This window comes from Narcine bancroftii, chromosome 3 (genome assembly GCF_036971445.1).
Source record: "Narcine bancroftii isolate sNarBan1 chromosome 3, sNarBan1.hap1, whole genome shotgun sequence".
In the NCBI taxonomy this organism is placed as follows: Eukaryota; Metazoa; Chordata; class Chondrichthyes; order Torpediniformes; family Narcinidae; genus Narcine; species Narcine bancroftii.
The window spans coordinates 138,346,184-138,364,344 of NC_091471.1; the positions used below are offsets into that span (position 1 = coordinate 138,346,184).

Consider the following 18,161-nt stretch of genomic DNA (forward strand, 5'->3'; position numbering starts at 1 on the left):
TTCATATGGGAATTTTCAAGCAAACCTGGGAAAAGCATTAAACTGTCAATTTTGAAAAATGACTCGAGTTAGAGCATACTATAGCATCAAAAGTGCAGAGGCAAAGAGGCTACACTACATACTGTGCACAGATCCCACCACAGCGAGCAGAACTATGATATAGAGTAGTGAAACCATGGGTAAATTCTTTCCCGGATAGATCTCAATAAATAATCCAAATGTTAAGGTAAAAAGTAAATCACAAAAATATGTAGGCATTGTGGTCGTAGTAAAAATACAAAATGCTGGAGAAGCTCAGCAGGTCAAATAGTGTCCTTTATGTAGCAAAGGTAAAGATAAGGAACTGGGCTTGAGGCTTTCATCAAGGTTTGAGAGAATGCTGGCAAGGGGCGTGGAAAGGGGGAGGGAGTGGCAAAGACAGGAAATTATGTGGAGAGAAGAGGGAGGGGACGGGCAGTGAGGGAGAGGAGGGATGGCTGGGTGGGTATTGTGTAAGGGGAAAGGGAGGGGAGAGCTGGAAAAGCTGGAATGGGAGAGGGGAAAGAAAAGGTGAGTGAGCAAGTTTAACAGAAAGCAGAGAAGTCATTGTTAAGGCCATCTGGTGGAGAGTGCCCAGACAAAAAAAAAGGTGTTGTTAAGGTAAACTGTGTTTGCATTAATTCTGAAATTGCACCTAACATGCACTCAAAGTTGCAGTAGTTAGAATGCAGTTCAAATGTTTGAGAAATCATTTTCTTAATAACACATTAAGGCTGGTATGGTTAGCACATTGCTATTATAGCACCAGCGACCTAGGTTGAATCCGGCACTGTCAGTAGGGAGTTTTGTATGTTTTCCCCATGACTTATGTGGGCTTCATCTGGGTGCCCCAGTTTCCTTCCACCTCCAAAAACATATGGGGTTTATTGGTGTATTTGGGTGGCACAGACTTGTGGACTGGAAGGGCATGTTACCATGCTCTAAATTAACATTAAAATCATGTGTAATCCCATGAACCATCTGACAATTCTTTACATTGAAAAAGTACTTGTTGATTAATTTAAGAATGATGAACTAGTCTTCATTTATTTGTATATGTGATGATAGGTCTGACACAAAATTCAGTGCTTTTCATGAGTATTCTAATTTAAAGTTGATTCTAAATGACATAAAGTTAGTTATTTTGAAATGTTGATAAATTTATTAACCTAATTAATATAGTCTAGCAGCTTCAGAGTAATTTTGTTACTGTACCTCTAATTGTTGTACCCATAAAATAGCTTTAAGTCAAACCTACATTTTACTAATGTAAAAGACCCTAAGAAAACTTGAAACTCTGCCCATTCATGTTTGTGCCCATAAGAAAATGAATGCAATTATAAAGAGTTTCACGCATCAGTGATTTGGCAGAATTTGCAGTGCTGACCTGGAGGCATCTCCATTTTATGAGTCCACTGGACCCTACTATTTGAATCTTAAACCAACAAAAACAGCAGGTAGAAAACAAGAAATCTAGATACTTTTGGGTGTAAATTATGCTGAAAATTCCCCACTACTTTGCGCCATTTTAGTCGATTCTACTGCTTTTACCGACCTAAATACATCAAAATTTGACCTTGCTTTGTTGAGTGCTGTCTCAATAAATATTATTCTTCATTCTGCAGTTGGGTGCATTTCTGTGCAAAGCAATATTTTTATGCTAATAACCATGAATTCAAAATTATGTAACTATCTTCTGTTTTATGTTAACCTGAGTTGAAAAAAATCCATAACTACCCAATGCACCAAATGTCTGTTTTTATTGTTGAGCTCACAGAAATTTGCATTTCTCAAGCTGAAGTTCAAATTTATTATTATATTAAAACCATTGCAGTCAGTCGTGTTCATTTTGCAAGCATTTCCAGCATGTCAACTCTAACTTGCACATAACAGTACAAAGTAGAAGAGCAAGAGTGAATGTGTTGCAGTGAAAAGATCAATTCATACATAGCAAGGGCAGCATGAGATCCCTGTTGTGAGGTTCATTCAGAAGCCTGATGGCTATGAAGAAGAAACTGTCTTTGAACACATTGGTGTATGATTTCACATTCTTGATCTTTCTTCCTGATGGGAGGAGAGAGAAGACCGTGTAGCTGGGGTTGAATGGATCCTTCATTATGCCAGCTGTCTTTCCAAAGCAGCAGGAAATGTGGATAAAATTGGGGGAAGGAGGTCATTGTGATGTTCTGAACTATATTGGGCAGAGCAGTTCACATCTCATATTGTGATCCACCCAGCTGAAAGTTATTAAGAGACATGAAGGACATACTTGCTAAACTTCTTTAGCCTTTCAAAGAAGCAAAGGCATTGGACTGCTTTCTTGACAGTTGAATCAATGTGTTTGCTCCAGGTAGGGTAATTGGAAGCATTTATTCCCAGGAACTTGAAGCTATCTTCGGAGATTGCAAGGAGGGCTACATTGCAGTTTTTTCTTGAAGCTATCTACTCAGACAACATTAATGTGGACAGGAAAGTGGGCTCTACCCCTCCTGGTCCATGATCAGCTCCTTTGTCTTACTGAAGTTGAAGGAGAGATTCATATTGTGGTGACAGAACACTAGATACTTAATCTTCTTCCTGTTTTCCACTTCATCAGTATTTGATACCCGGTGTGATTTGATGTTGTTAGCAATCTTAAAGATGGAGTTGGGATGGTATTCAGATATGCAGTCATGGATGTAGAGAGTATAGTGGGGGGGGCGACTACACATCTTTGCAGAGTGCCTGTGTCGAGTATGGTCATGACAAAGTGCTGCTTCCCACCCCCACTGATTGTGGTCTGATGAACAGGAAGTCAGGGATCCTGTTGTTGAGGTCAAGGTTTCAATGTTTGGGGAAGCATTTACTGCAAACTTTGGTATTGAAGGCTGAGTTGTATTCAATAAATAGTAGCAGTCCTTGGTGTCTAATTGTTCCAGGGCTGGATGGAGGGACAGGGAGATGGCATTTGCCATGGACCTATTTGGACATTAGGCAAATTGAAGTGGGTCAATGTTGACTGGGTGTGAGCCATGACCAACATCTCAAAGCACCTCCTGATGGTGGCTGTCATCCTTTATTGTGCTTTTCTTCAATAATGTTATGATGGTGGTCCTCATTTGTTTAAAATTCAACCATTTTTGGTGATTACCATAGATTTAGAATCTGTTGAAATAAATTTGAACAATTAAAATAAAAAGGAAAAAGTGAAAAACAAATGCTATAGTTAATATGCATTTAATTAACAAAAATAACAAAAAACAAAAATGATTAGTATCATTTTAATTAAGGTCAGCAACAACATTCAAAACAAGGTTACAATGGTTCATGTAACATTGAGGGGCTAGATTTGAAGTGTATCAGACCGCTTGGTTCAGTCAGCCCACTGAACCACAGGCTTAGATTCTAGAATTTTGATGTACACTGCTTGATATTTGCGTTTGTTCAAGAGCAGTTCAAGGAGACAAAATAGTCAGCCACTCATTTGAGTAAATTGTTGGTTAATCCTGAGAAATACAGATTGCAAATCTTGAATTAGCCAAGTGCATTGCTGCATATCACAGAAAATGTCTTTGACAATACTGAAAACAGGATTAAGTGCATTGAATTTGACATACCATCCATTCACTTCTGCCACCTAAGTTTGTGTCTAACTCCACAAGGTAGAATGAATGATCAGCAACCCAGACTAATGACTTTAGTAGTAAAGAGGAAAATCTGATGGGACATTCCTTTATTCCCTTGTGTTCCTTGCAGGATAAAGTTGCCACTTGAATGAGTTACTCAACAGCTTTGAAAAGCTGTGAAATAAAACACCATTTTGCAAGCAGCACAGCTGTGTTTATTTCTCTGGGCTCAACTACTTCTTTTTCACTTTGTTTGTGATTGGTTGTTTCATAGCTCTCAGCAAATGGCTTTATCCAAAACCAATGCACATTTTGTTCTTTTTCTGCAATATTTTCTTCCAATTATTTGATATTTTCACATCATACATTTGTAATTTTGTTAATTCACCAAAATCTGACACTCAAGTAGCACATCACTCAAAGAATATTTTATTGCATGGATTTCACTATTCTTTTCCATTGCATGTTGAATTCAATATAAAATATAGATACAAAAAACATGTAAACATCGAGAAATACAAAATGTAAGCAAGATAAACAATACATGGAACTTACTATTAAATCTTCTTTGGCTTGGCTTCGCGGACGAAGATTTATGGAGGGGGTAAATGTCCACGTCAGCTGCAGGCTCGTTTGTGGCTGACAAGTCCGATGCGGGACAGGCAGACACGGTTGCAGCGGTTGCAGGGGAAAATTGGTGGGTTGGGGTTGGGTGTTGGGTTTTTCCTCCTTTGCCTTTTGTCAGTGAGGTGGGCTCTGCGGTCTTCTTCAAAGGAGGTTGTTGCCCGCCGAACTGTGAGGCGCCAAGATGCACGGTTTGAGGCGATACTTTATTGATCACTAACGTTGCAAAACAATACACCATCTACAAATTGTAAATGATTTTAAAGCACTGTCAGATTATGTAAAACATCTTTTTGAAAAAGCAGGTGTCTGGCCTACAAGTATTGTTTAACTTTATACAACCATGTTTGAAACATAATTCAAGTTCTCTAAATGAATTGTGTCAAGTGTTTAACTGATTATCATGAAGTATTAAACATATTACTTCTGAACACTGTCAGGTATGTTGATTTCAAGCATTATTCTTCCCTACTCTGTTTTATATATATTGCATCACATAACCAAGCCATTGATAACATTGTACAATGTAATTGTATTGACAACATGTTTGTAAAGCCAAGTTTACAGTATCTCCTGAATTTGGCCACATGAATTACAGGAGGCATTTCCATGTAACAAAAAATAAGCAAAATGTGAAGATAAATTAAGTCAATAGGAATACAAATTCAGATGGACATGAATTTAGTTTGAGTATATATAAAATGAAATTCTTATCATGGTACAATTAATTTTAAATCCATCTAATCATTGCCAAAGGTGGAGTTATGATGTTTGTTATCAACGTGCAGGAAACAAAATATTTAAAGAGAGGAGCAAAATTCAGAAATGGACAGAAACAGTAACTTAGCCGATAAATTATAAATTAAATATAGTATGTCTTGAAATGTTATATAATGCACAGTAGAATCATTGTCTCATGAAATATTTTTTGATTAATTCTGATAAATATTGACCTAGTTCATGCATTTGAGAGGAACCTGAATCAATTCATAAGTCTGTGAATATGGGTGTGGGGCAGAAAAAAGAAAAGATTGGGAAAACATGTGAGCTGGATAACGAGCTGAACTAAATAGTCTTATTTTGCTTGTTTACCCCTTGGATACGATGAATCCATAATTTAAATGAAAATCTTTCTATGCCCATTCTCTTGCATCTTCTCCAATGAAGAACTGAACCAATTATGTTTAAATGCAATATTGATAGTGTATAATCCTTATTTTCATGAATTTCTGTGTTTTACTGGTGGATTTATCTTTTTGGATATCTTTGTCCTGTATTTGGTAGAAAGAGACTTGATGAGAAATATGCAAACTATGAATGAACCTACACAGCTAAATTTATTTTTACACTGTTTAAACTGGAAAAAGTCACAGGCAGTCACTCAAGATGACGTCAATATTGCTCCATTGTATTTGTTGAACGTTTAGTGGGTGGGGAGGGGGGTGGGAAGGAGGGAGGGGGGGGAAGGGGAGAAAATGACACTGTGTATATTCAAGGGGGAAATGTTTATGTTTATTTTGGTCAATATGGTTCATAGTGTGAAAAATTTAAAAAAATTTTAAAAATATAAAAAATACAGGAGCACAGTGCTCCCCCACGGGGTCCTACAGCTCAATCCCACTATGATGGTTCTGTACAAGTTGGAAAAAGCCTGTTTTATTTAAAATCCTGCAACTGTGGACTCTGGGTCCAAGAATGCAGCACCTATGTTCAGCAGCTCCCACGAGGGATTGCAGACTAGGAGAGCAGTGGACTGTCGCAGGGCACCAGTAATGGGGGAGAACACCCACTCACGCAGGCTGCGGGCTGCTGGCGATGAGGTCAAAGGATTCACACCAAACTGGCTCATGAGAATCAGGTATTGGAATTGGGATTCAAGAGGATGCTGAGGGCAAAAAGGGCTCCCTCCGGGCCATGAGCACTGAAGACTTCATCATTGTGTTAGTGATTTGGGTCTGGGCTCAGGTTCTGGTGATTTGATCTGAACTGTCATCTTGTGTGGCTCCAGAGGCTGTATGAATCCTGGAGGCAAAACCACAGACACTTGATGATTCTGGAGGATTGTTTTGCCTCTCTGTGACTGTAAGGGGTGTCGGGAAAAGCTAATGGCGAAACTTTGCCTCCCTTATGGCAGACTAATTCGATTTCATGTTATATTACATTTCTGTTTTATTACATTACAATACATAGTATCTGATCAGATCTGAAAAGAACACGATAATGTTTATATTGCTGAAAGAACTCAAAGAAATTGAGCTTGTAAAAATTTTTACAATAATAAAATATCTTATTTAGTGTTCAGGCTTGGGTGAACTAACAAAATATGTCAACATGTAGAATCCAATAGGAAATAAATTGGACTAACCTCATGGGAAGCTTGACCAGATTTCTCGGGTTAGTGCTGAGAAACATCAGTGTAGGCATATTGGAAATTCTTGAGATCTATATTATTTATAACATAAAATTGTCATGTAAATAGTTTTCATTGTTTGCAAAATTCTTTAAATTCTGAGCAAGTCCAACAAATGACTGGATCTGACTAGAGGATATTGATTAAATCTTCAGCACACACTATCCAATTTATTAGAGGGGGAAACTTTGATTAGCTTGAACCAAGTTATACCTTTTCTTCAGTCAGTAGACCTAAAAGGTGTGGAATAAGTTTTATTTTCAAGCAATTAGGCATTTAGGAATGCCCCTGTCTCTATTTCTCAATCAACAATGATTTTGCAAGTTACAGAATTCTTGCTAATTATCTAGGATATACATGTCATAAAGCAATGGGAATAACAAAACCTACTGTTTTAAGAGGTTTTACATGTACTGTAGAATAAAATAATATATAGTAATTTGAGAACATTAAGAAATTGCTCGAATGATATATTTATTTTGTAATATCACCAATCCTTTCAAAATGTACTTCAGTATTTCTATAAAGACTGTAAGAGTATAAAAACTGAAGGGGAAGTGAACTCTCAAACGATTCAGTGATGGTACGACTGATCAGATTTATTTCAATCCCCTGTTCCTAATATGCCTTAACCCAATAATGAAATACTTGGATAATGAAAGAAAGTACCAGCAGAGTAAGCTGAATCCATGGAAAGTTACAACTTTTGCTTCTCTTCAATGTATTCAGGCAACAGAGCATGAAATACTTCTCAAGAGAATTCTAAAGATTCATAATGTTTTCAGCCATGAAGTATCTCCTATCTCCTCATCTCATTGTAGCATTTCTGACCTTAGACCTGAAATTAATGTGTAATTATCATCCTGAGCACTAGTGGATTTAGCTATGAAAAAACAGTGTATGTGTGAAATGTGATACTATCAAGCCCTCAAAGAATTGTATAGGTTTCAATAAGATCATTATTCATTCTTCCAGAAATACTACTCAGTTTTTCATCCAACAGCATCTCATCCGAGGAATCAATCCAATGAATGTGGATTGCTCCTCCTGAAGGAAAGATAGGTAAAGTCCAAAACAGTGCACGAAGCCAAAGTTATTTCTCTCCAAAAGCCTGGTATAATTTCAGCAGGTTTTGCAAAAAAAGATGAACTGACTTTTTTTTCCAAGAGTGCTTCTACTATTTGTGATTCATGTTCATGCATTAAAATTCTTCTTTTTCATTTTTCCCTAAAGATTTCTTTCTCTCTTGTCAATCTTTGAGATCTCTTCCTCTTGGCTTTCTTTCCTACTTTGCGAAAGAAAATTTCAGGCATAGGTTTTTCTTTACGTTTCCCAACTCTGAACACATGTAATTATTGATATCTCATTGTTTGTAATTAAATTAATTAGATGTAGAGTTGGTCATTACTAATATCACAAAGTAAACTTGCATTGAATGTGAGATGCCTAATAATTTTTTCACTATCATTGCGTCTGTAATCTTAAGCTTGTTCCCAGTTTTCCTTTTAAATAAGTTTTTAACTGATAGTATGAAAATATTGTGCTAGGTGATATTCCGTATTTGTCTTTTAACTATACAAATGTTAATAAATTATTTCCCAAAATGCAATCTTATTCTTTTCATTCCTTTTCTCGCCCATAGTGAAAAAATTTATTGCAAATATGTACAGAAAATTGCAATACAAGGAAAATGACAAAACAGTGTACAAACCTAAACAAGGTTGGGAAAAAGATTTAAAAATACAAATAAAGAATGCAACATGTAAGGAACTATGCACAGGAACCATGAATAATACAATAAATACTCAATTTCGAATGATACAATATAATTGGCTACATAGATTATATGTGACACCAGAAAAGTTTTTAAAAAAGTTGAATCCAACAATGTTTCCATTGTAAACAAGAAATTTGAACAATATTACATGCAATTGAACATGTACAAAAGTTTTTAAAAATTTGGGAAGATTTAAACTTAATATTGAATAAAATTACAAAAAATAAGATACCAAAAGATCCAGAAATCTTCCTGTTAAACAACATAAAAGATAAAGAATTAGACAAACTCAAAAAAGATCTATTCTGATTGCAGTCACAGCAGCAAAAAAAATGCATAATGACAACTTTGAAAACGGAAGCAAACTTAAAAATACAACAATGGTACGTAGAAATGAACAAGTGTATTCCATTAGAAAAAAATACCTAAAATCTAAAAGACAAATATACTTTATTTGAATAAATTTGGAAATCATGCATCGAGTATACTAGAAACCACCAATTTCAAACCACCACCTCTTAAAATAATAAACGACAAATATAAAAATACTTAAAATATAAAATTTAAGATGACATACCTTCTTTTTCTTTTGTATTCTTTTATTGTTTATTTATTTTTCTTTTACTTTTACTTTGTTATAGGGGTGGGGAGGGTAGGAGGAAAAAGGAGGAAAAATGTCACTGTGTATATTTTAATGATTATAGTTATTGTAGTAGTTCACAGTGAAATATTAAATAAACAAACAAAAAAAAGAAAAAATGGACTACTGGTCCAGATCAACCTTGGAAAGAAAAAACTGTGGGATGCCTCATTATTCTGAGCCCATTTCAGATGATTAATGAAATTTCACCCCAATAATTTTTTATCATTGCTGCACCATTAATGAGATATTTTATGATAATTGCAGTTTAGGCATTTTGCTTTGCATGGATGCAATGGGAAATATTTTAAAATATTGCCAAATCAACTCAAGTTTATTGTCATCTGATTGTATAAGTATTATCCAATGAAAAAGCTTTCTCCGGTCCTTGGTGCAAAACATGAAGAAACACAACCAGACATAACGCACATACAGACAAGTAATACATGAGCAGGACAAGTATTATATTTATAAAAATAAATAAATACTGTTTTATACAAATGACAGACTTGGATGGTTAGTGTGAGCAGTATCTTTGGTCGTTCAGCATTCTCACTACTCATGGGAAGAAGCTGTTCCTCAGCCTGATGGTTCTGGCTCTGATATTCTTGTATCTCTTCCCCAACAAGAGCAGCTGAAGGATGCTGTGGGCAGTGTGGAAAGGGTCTACAGTGATTTTGCGTACCCTCTTCAAACATCGATCCCAGTAGATCACGTTGATGTGGAAGGGGTGGGGGGGTGGGGATAGACTCCAATGATCCCCTCTGCCACTCTTAGGGTCCTGTAGATTGACTTCCGATCGATTTCTCTGCAGCAACCATACTACACTGTGGTGCAACTGGCCAGGACGTACTTGATTGAGGTCCTATAGAAGGTTGACATAATGGTGGCCATAGCCTTGCCTGCCTCAGTCCTCTGAATCGGTTTTGCTCTTTCCTTTCAAGAGAGGAGATGTTGAGTGTCCACGATAGGGCACTAGGTAAGTGAACTCCAAGTGCTAAAATGAAACTGAGCTCTATTATATTTCCCTTTTCCAGGTGGCATCTCTTACAGTGGATTCATGTTCTGAAGATCAGGAAGCTGGTTATTGCACTGCTACCAGTTTGACATCAGCAAGTGATTGGTAAGAATGCCTTTTTTAATCCTATATGGGACAGAAAGGATGGTGGAGGGTTAGGCAATGAGTGACACCTGAATTGAGGTCAAAGATATGGAGGCCCTGACTGAACAGAAGGATCTTATTTAAATAAATATTGGAGTATTCTGAGATATGGCTACATACTAGTCCCTGGATTACAATAAATTTTAAAAATTTAACATTTTATAAATTTTAAATTAAATTTAGACACGCAGCACAGTAGCAGGCCCTTTTGGCCCACAAGCCCGTGCCAACCATTTACACCCAATTGACCTACAACTGCCGTTATGTTTTGAACAGTGGAAGGAAACCAGAGCCCCCGGGGAAAACTCATGCAGATACGGGGAGAATGTACAAACTCTTTACAGACAGCATGTGATTCAAATCCCAGACCCGATTGCTGGTGCTGTAACAGCATTGCACACTAGCCTTGCGTCCCCATGGGTTCCTTTCCCCAGAACTGGACGTAAACCAATTTTCCCTTAAGTTTAAAAACAAACAATTTCAATGAAGATTGATTAACACATATTTATTTATGTCTCCCCTTGCATAGTTACAATCGTACATCATTTCAGTTTCCCACATCCATGGGCTAGTTTTGGTGGGCTTAAAGTATCCATGGATGTTACATAGTTTGATAAAGTGTTTTACAAATATTAATAAAAGATTTTCCTTGTCAGTGACCAAAGCTAATCTCTTAAGTGGTTCCCACTGTGAATCGGCAGCTGCGTTTCTTAAAGACGATGGATCTGTTTGATTATTGCGGGGATGTTGTGTTGGGAAGAGTATCAGATTTGGTGGGTTCATAGAGAGACAAGTATGGACACAGTGTTGCAATCACACGTAACTTTTATTAACACATGGGAAACAAACATGGGAGAACATTAAACAATTCACAATTACTAATTCACATAAACAACGATACAGACATTCACCTCAGACATCAGGTGGACTCCAACAATATTTGACATCACTCACACACTATAAACAGAGATTATTCCACACACTTCTAGTTGCCTGATCAACAGAGGTGCAGTGCTACTGCAAGTATTGACCTATCGCAATACTTCGGCTCAGCTTCGATCTAATGCAGCTTACCCACAATCCTTCCAGCAACGTCCACTCTAGTGACCTGGCATGGAGCAGTGTCCAGGGCTTGGGCCACGAGGCAGAAAGAGCGAATGTGCTCTGTGCTGATGCTAAATACAGTGCTAATCTGTGGTGCCAGCCAATGATAGCCCTAGGTGATTTAAATTAGCCAACGGCAAGGTGTGCCCTAATTAGTGGCCAGAGCCCAACCTTGACTGACAGTTAATGTGACTTCCAAATAAGTTTCAGATGGGAAGGACATGTGACCACCCACAATACACACATTTCAGACCGGCAGGGTGGCCATGCTTCCTCCACATACAACATTTCACCCCTCGGAAGCCACATGACTCCGGAATCACTATGATGATATGTTATGACTATACAAACAGGGCAGGAAAATTAAAGAACAAAAAGACGTGTTTCAAAAAAAAGCTATAGTAATTAAACAGATCAATATATACACGTGCCTTCCATATGCTGGACAAGCCATATAATCAAATTCAATGACAGCACTTCACTTGCTCTCCCTGACCAAACAGGGTTGCTGTGTTACCAATGGAGCAGAGTACTCTGGAGCCACTGCCCAGTGTGAGAGGGGAGGATAGAAAATGGAATTAGTTTGGTCAACGACTCACATGCCTGGTTTCTCCAGCTTAGCTGGCAAATGTGAGCACCCTTACTAACAATGACTGTGAGTGGGCAGTGCAAGGTCATCCATCAGGTGCCAGAGCCCCCTCTTGGCTTGCGCACCCCATGCCCAGGCCTCATGCTTGGGTGCACCCTAAGCACAGACTCCAGATGCCTATCGCCATACTATTCCATGGTGAGGCAGGCCAGTAGTCATACATCCTCTGAGTACCCAGAGTCCCCCATTTTCTTGGGCTTTCGTTTGACACCAGGATGCTGTTCTCTTTATACAGGTAAGACATATGCCTGTGTTGGATCCCTGTAATGATACCCAGGAGAGTAACTGTCAGTCAAGTATCAAAGCTCCCAAAGCCCCCACCTCATGAGGTATTTTTCTGTTAATGGGAGGGCTGGAGCGACACTGACTTTGTCAAGGGAAACAAATGTAAACGTTTATGTGATCTGTCACACACTGGTGTCAATGGGGGATGCATGGAGTGAGGACCACCCCAGATGATGCCATCAAGGGGGAAACACCAAAATGACTGTCCATAAAATTTTTGTGCAGTGTTTCAGCAGAAATGTATTATTTTTTAATAAAAATATCCCTGTAGTTAGTTATAACAATGAAAGCATTTTTTGTAAAACCCAGCTTAAATGTATCTATATACCTACAAGATAAAATCTATGCTAATTTACTTTTTGAACCTTCTAATGCACTCCATTCAGAGCCTCCAACCCACCCCCCTGCTCAGCACCACCGCCGCCATCCCAGCATGCAAGGAACACACACCTGTTTCTTCTATGCTGGTAACACTCATGCATTCTGCTCATGGTAGGGGGATGGGGGGGGGGGGGTGACACAATGAGTTTTTGCACTGGGTGACACCAACCCTAGTGGCGCCACTGCTGTAACATCATAACAATGACCTGTAACATTGTAATTAAAAGCTGAATCTACAATTTCCTGAGTGTGCTGAAAGATATTATGCAGAGTAGATACCCCAGCTCAGGGTGCCATTAAAAAAGGTCCATTACAAAGGCTGCACTTGGAAGGTTCATAATAAAGGATGTGCCCCTTTTCAGAATAACTGGCAACAGCTCCTTGGCTGATTAAATGAGTTAGTGTGGTGACTGAAATAAGTGATGGGATCGCAGCACACTGTTTTGATGAGCGTTTTGTAGACCCTCATATTGAGAAGAGGAACAGCTTAAAGGGTATTCTTCTGTGGTGGGGTTTGGGAAACCTCAAAAGATAGATTAATCAGGGGCCACCTATGGTGGGGGAGGACCAGAGAGGAGGCTGATCCAGGTCAGAGTGGGGTGCGCATGGGAAGTTCCACCTCCACGGGGCTTCCCCCTGCAATTCTCTCTCCAGAGAGCATGCGTGTCTCTGTGAGTCACCGGCAAGGTGACATCACGGAACTTCGCCTCAGCCTTGCAAACTTGAGTTGGTACTCCCCGCTCTGTGTGCTCCGATCCCTCCTTTTTTCCTGTTTGCCAATCCCATGAGGGGCAAGACCGTCCCTCTAAGGTTGGGGCATGCGGTGGTGACTAAATAACCCACCAAGGCAACAGTCACCTTGGTGCTCCATGTGAAGTGGCGCTCGTATGCACCCCCGTAGAGACTCAGGATCAGTACCCATTCCCTTACACCCTGCATGCTAACGCCAATGGTGGGCCACTGCAGCCAGCTGTGACGACCCCAATCTAGGTGGGCAGGGAACTAGACCCAGACCACAGTCACCACCCATTTCCATAGGGTGGTGTCATCATCGATCCTTTCTAATGGTGCCCGCAAGGTATTGGCAATCATCTGTTTGTCAGATAGACCGCCAGTGGCGCTCGCTTCCCAATGAGAGGGTAGGAAATTTGGAGTCACCTCATCTTCCAACTGAAGCAGCGCATGGCTGTGTTCACCTGGCTGCATGTAGTATCGGTCCCCTTTCCCAGTTAGCTCCTTAGCAGAGTAATCTTGAGACTCCATTATCTCACAGTAACCACCTACATGCCCACCCTAGATCCCCCATTTTCAGCTACCTCTTCATTTTGGAGGGTCGGTGGGTGCCCTCGTGGCAGAACTAGTCATCGGTCGGGTTTGTAAAGGCTCTGGCACCCTTCCCCTCGGCCTGCTGCTCAATGGCTCGGACTTTTCCTGAGTCAGGTTGCAAGCCAGACCAGCAAGCTGCTTACAACTGTTGTATTTCAATCAGCTTGGAAGCTGTTTCCATGATTTTAATATCTAAGTTGGTTACTTGCCCTTGGGCAATCCGCACTGGTTCTTGGAGTTCACAACAGTCATGCTGCAAAGATTCTATCTCTCTATCTTTCTGAGTGCCCTGATTACGTAACTTGGACATGATACCCCACTAGCACCTAAGCAGGGATCTCGGTAACCCTAGGGCTCCCCCACAACTCCCCACCCTCCCGACCTTAGGAAACCCCAGATCTTCTCTCTGTGGGAGTCCAACCTATCAACCCAATTGACAAGCATGGCATGGCTTGCCTGCCACGCTGCCAAACACTGAACCACTGATAGTCATCGGGCCACCCGGGGATTATATAATCCAACTCCAGGGCCCATTCCCTGTCTGTGGGTTGCCTCCTGCTGCCCCCATTACCGAGCAGGTACACAATCACACCCACACACACACTTGTTAATATGATCTCCAATATGGTTAGAACAATATTCCACTCCCACATGGTTAAAACTCCATTTGTATCCAGCTGAAACACTTTGAACCCTGCTCGCAGCACCAATTGTTGTGTTGAACAAACTATCAGGTTTGGTGGGTTCACAGAGAGACAAGCCTGGAGACAAGTGTTACAATCACATGCAACTTTTATTAACACATGGGAAACAAACAGGGGAGAACATTAAACGGTACACAATTACTAATTCATAGACATTCACCTCCGACATCAGTTAGACTCTGACAATGGTAAACCTATATTTGACCGCGTTCACACCTTATAAACAGACTATTACAAATGCTTCCAGTTCTCTGTACCAATGGGGGTGTGGGTCTACTGCAAGTATTGATCTATTTAATACTACAACTCAGCTTCAGTGTAGTGCACACCTTACCCGCGACCCTTCCACCGACATCCACAGTAGTGACCTGGCATGGAGCAATGTCCAGGGCTTAGACCACGAGGCAGAGAGAGCAAATGTTGCTACATACAGTGCAAATCTGTGTTGGCCCTAGGTGATTTAAATTAGCCAACAGCAAGGTATGCACTAATAATTAGTGGCTGGAGTCCATCCTTGACTGACAGATGATATGACTTCCGTATATGTTTCAGACAGGGAGGACACCTAATCACCTGAAATACACACATTCCAGACAGGCATGGAGGCCATGCTTCCTCCATACACAACAGGAGAGATTACATGTTAACAGTTTCTTTTTGAAGACTTGTCTTTTGAATTAAATTGCTGCCACCCTTATTCCATAATTCCATAATTCCATAATTCCTGAAGATGTTAATTTGCATTTTTGTAACTGTTTCATATCCCGATTTTTTTTTAAGTTTATGGAATAATTTGCATAAAGTTGGATTTCTTTAACTTGAGTTTTCTGTAACCTGGGGCATCCTTGTGGAACGTAGGGAAGGGGACCTTGCAGCCAGAAAGTATCAAATTTGCTTTTCATGAATTATGGTAGTGTTTATCTGTGTTGAGAATTCTCCAAAGGTGAGTAAGTACAAGCGGGGAAAACCCCTGCTGTAGGGCTAGACAATAAGCAGTTCACTGCCAAGTAAAGGTTTAAAACTTCCCCAGGTCTTGAGTAACATATTACATCCTCCCATCCTCCCTCACCACACTCCCCCACCCCCATGTTCCTGCTGCCAGGCAGCATAAGCCACTGATTACTGTCGTGTACTTCTTGAAAGTAAACGGCATTGGTGAGAACAATATTGAGCCACCTCCCTTCATCTGATCTTTTTGGAAGTAGCTATGTTCAGGCCAGAATCTTTTATTAATGTTACTTTGGGTGCATGGGACCACTCATGCATGAGGGATCTTCATTTTTTAAACTTTAGCTTTTTCATGGAATGCAAATATGGGATTAGCAAACCTTTTAACCATTTAAAATTATTGTGTATTTTTGCTATAATAATTAGAATGTTCAATCTAACAATGGAAGGACTAAAACAAACAAATTATTCTTTGGATTTAGTTTTTTTTAAAATAAGGCTGCATTGAACTACGTCTTTTTAAATTTTGCTTTAAAATACATTTAAAGATTAACTTTGCCTGGAATCCAGGATATTTTTTTAAAGTGAATATTGGAAATACTAATAGTAAAACATTCACTTTCCCACACTAGGCAGACTGTCAAATTATCTGAGTTCTCCAAGTAATTATGGTGTGAGTTCTTAGGTTTGCATCCAGTTCAATTTAACGAAATCATAGTTTTTTTTTCTGTGACAGCTAGTAGTTAAGGGTTCTAAACCAAACAACATTTAGCAGTCGCTGTTCTATTCCCAGTGCGGCCCTTGCATAAAATTGCCTCCAACTCATCACCAATAGCACTAAGTTCAATCTGATGAATATTTTTGTGAGTATGGGAAATCGAAAAATTATGGAGCTTAATTAAAGGAACAACTTTAAGGGACTTGTTGGACAGCTATAGGGTGAAACTTACTTTTAGGTCCAGATGACATGGTATCTGCACATTATGATATTGCTTCAGAATGGCAAAAATACAATTCCTACTTAACACAGTACCTTTACCTTAATAATAGCACATGCCAAACCATGTAAAATGGGGATTCCCAGGAAAATTTCCCAGGAACTCTCCTGTGAACCGGAGGTGTGAAAATGTCGGTCCGGGATTTCCCCAGGCCACCCTCTCCCTGCAGTCTGGATCAGCAAATGGCAAGGGGAAGCGTCATGATGTCAGCGCTTGCGTGCTGCATCACCGCTTGTGCGCTTGAGTCAACCTGTCATCATTTCAGTGGGAACTGTTAGTGCAGAGAGAGGGGGAGGAGTGTAGGTCTGTATTATAGTGAATGCCAGCAGATGCACAATTAATTGTTAAAAGTTTATGGAAGTGCAATTATAAGTGTGATAAAATGTATAGCGAAATCAAGGAAGAAGTGTGCAATAGAGGTCTTTGTGCAATAAGATTGTGGATTGAATTACTCAATTTATTTAATCATATAGGCATTAGTTTTATTAATTTTTGGAAAAGCCTCATCCGCCATTACTGTGCAACCCAACTTCTGGTAGGACTTTCTATGAGTGCGTAATGCGTCACTCACTACATCATTGCTGGGGGTGGGACCCCTCTAATTTGCCGGGCAGGGCAAATTTAAGGGAATTTGGACTGCAGTGTGAAAGGCCTGGGAAGTCCTGCCTTCTCAGGAATTTCACCCACGTCCAAATAGGGTCACCGCTTGCCCGCAGTGTGAAAAGGCACCTGGAAATTGCTTGATATGATTAAATGTGGACATGCCTTTCAATCAGCAAGCTAACTACAAATGGATTTATTGCTCCAAAGTACTTTGACACACACAATCAGATTATCATCTTTATCAATTATTATTGCACTTGATATGCTGTAACTCCCACCTAAAATTTAAGTCAGATGGCACTTGGTAATGTTCATTTTAAATACTGTACAACTTATCAATCTAATGCCTTGAGTTTATATACTGTTTTTAAAATGTAGAAACATCTCAAGCACTTCACAGGATCATTTTCAACCAGCACAGCATAGTCAGAAAACAATGTTAACTGGTGGGAGAGAGGATATCAGTGTTACAGAATTTTTCAGAATGAAAGATTTTTTTTTGGTTGGGTCTTTCAGTGTTTAGCAGTTAGATGCCTAAAGGTAAAGTACTATTCGTGGGGCCACATAGAATTGTGGCCAAACTGGTACCATTGTTTTTTAGGAATGAGCAACTAATTTGCATACAGCAATACAACAGGCACCAGATAAACTGTATTTTAATGCCTTTTATATTTAACACTTAAAAAGTCTCTCACCTATTTCAGTGCAAATATATAGCACTGAACATGAACCTTAGCTATCAGCTGTAATTTTTCACCCCTATCACTGACATCATTTATTTTTCCCCAATTTTATTGCAATCAAAAAATTTGCATTTATTTTCCTTTCAATTATCTACCTAAAGCTACTGATTCTTTCTTCATGATATGCACTTCCACAAAACCCAGCAGTGGTCTAGAAACTAAACCAAGCTTAGTCAATCTATCT

At 39.4% G+C, this 18,161-nt stretch overlaps 1 protein-coding gene across 2 annotated transcripts in view; it reads left to right on the forward strand.

Moving 5' to 3' along the window:
- The window catches only part of fat4 (FAT atypical cadherin 4), a 465,822-nt gene that overhangs the window by 403,669 nt on the left and 43,992 nt on the right, over positions 1 to 18,161 (forward strand). For both annotated transcript variants that reach the window (XM_069925240.1, XM_069925241.1), the window contains exon 13: positions 10,112 to 10,197. In XM_069925240.1, the coding sequence (XP_069781341.1) occupies positions 10,112 to 10,197 (86 nt within the window). The remainder of the gene's footprint in view (positions 1 to 10,111; positions 10,198 to 18,161) is intronic.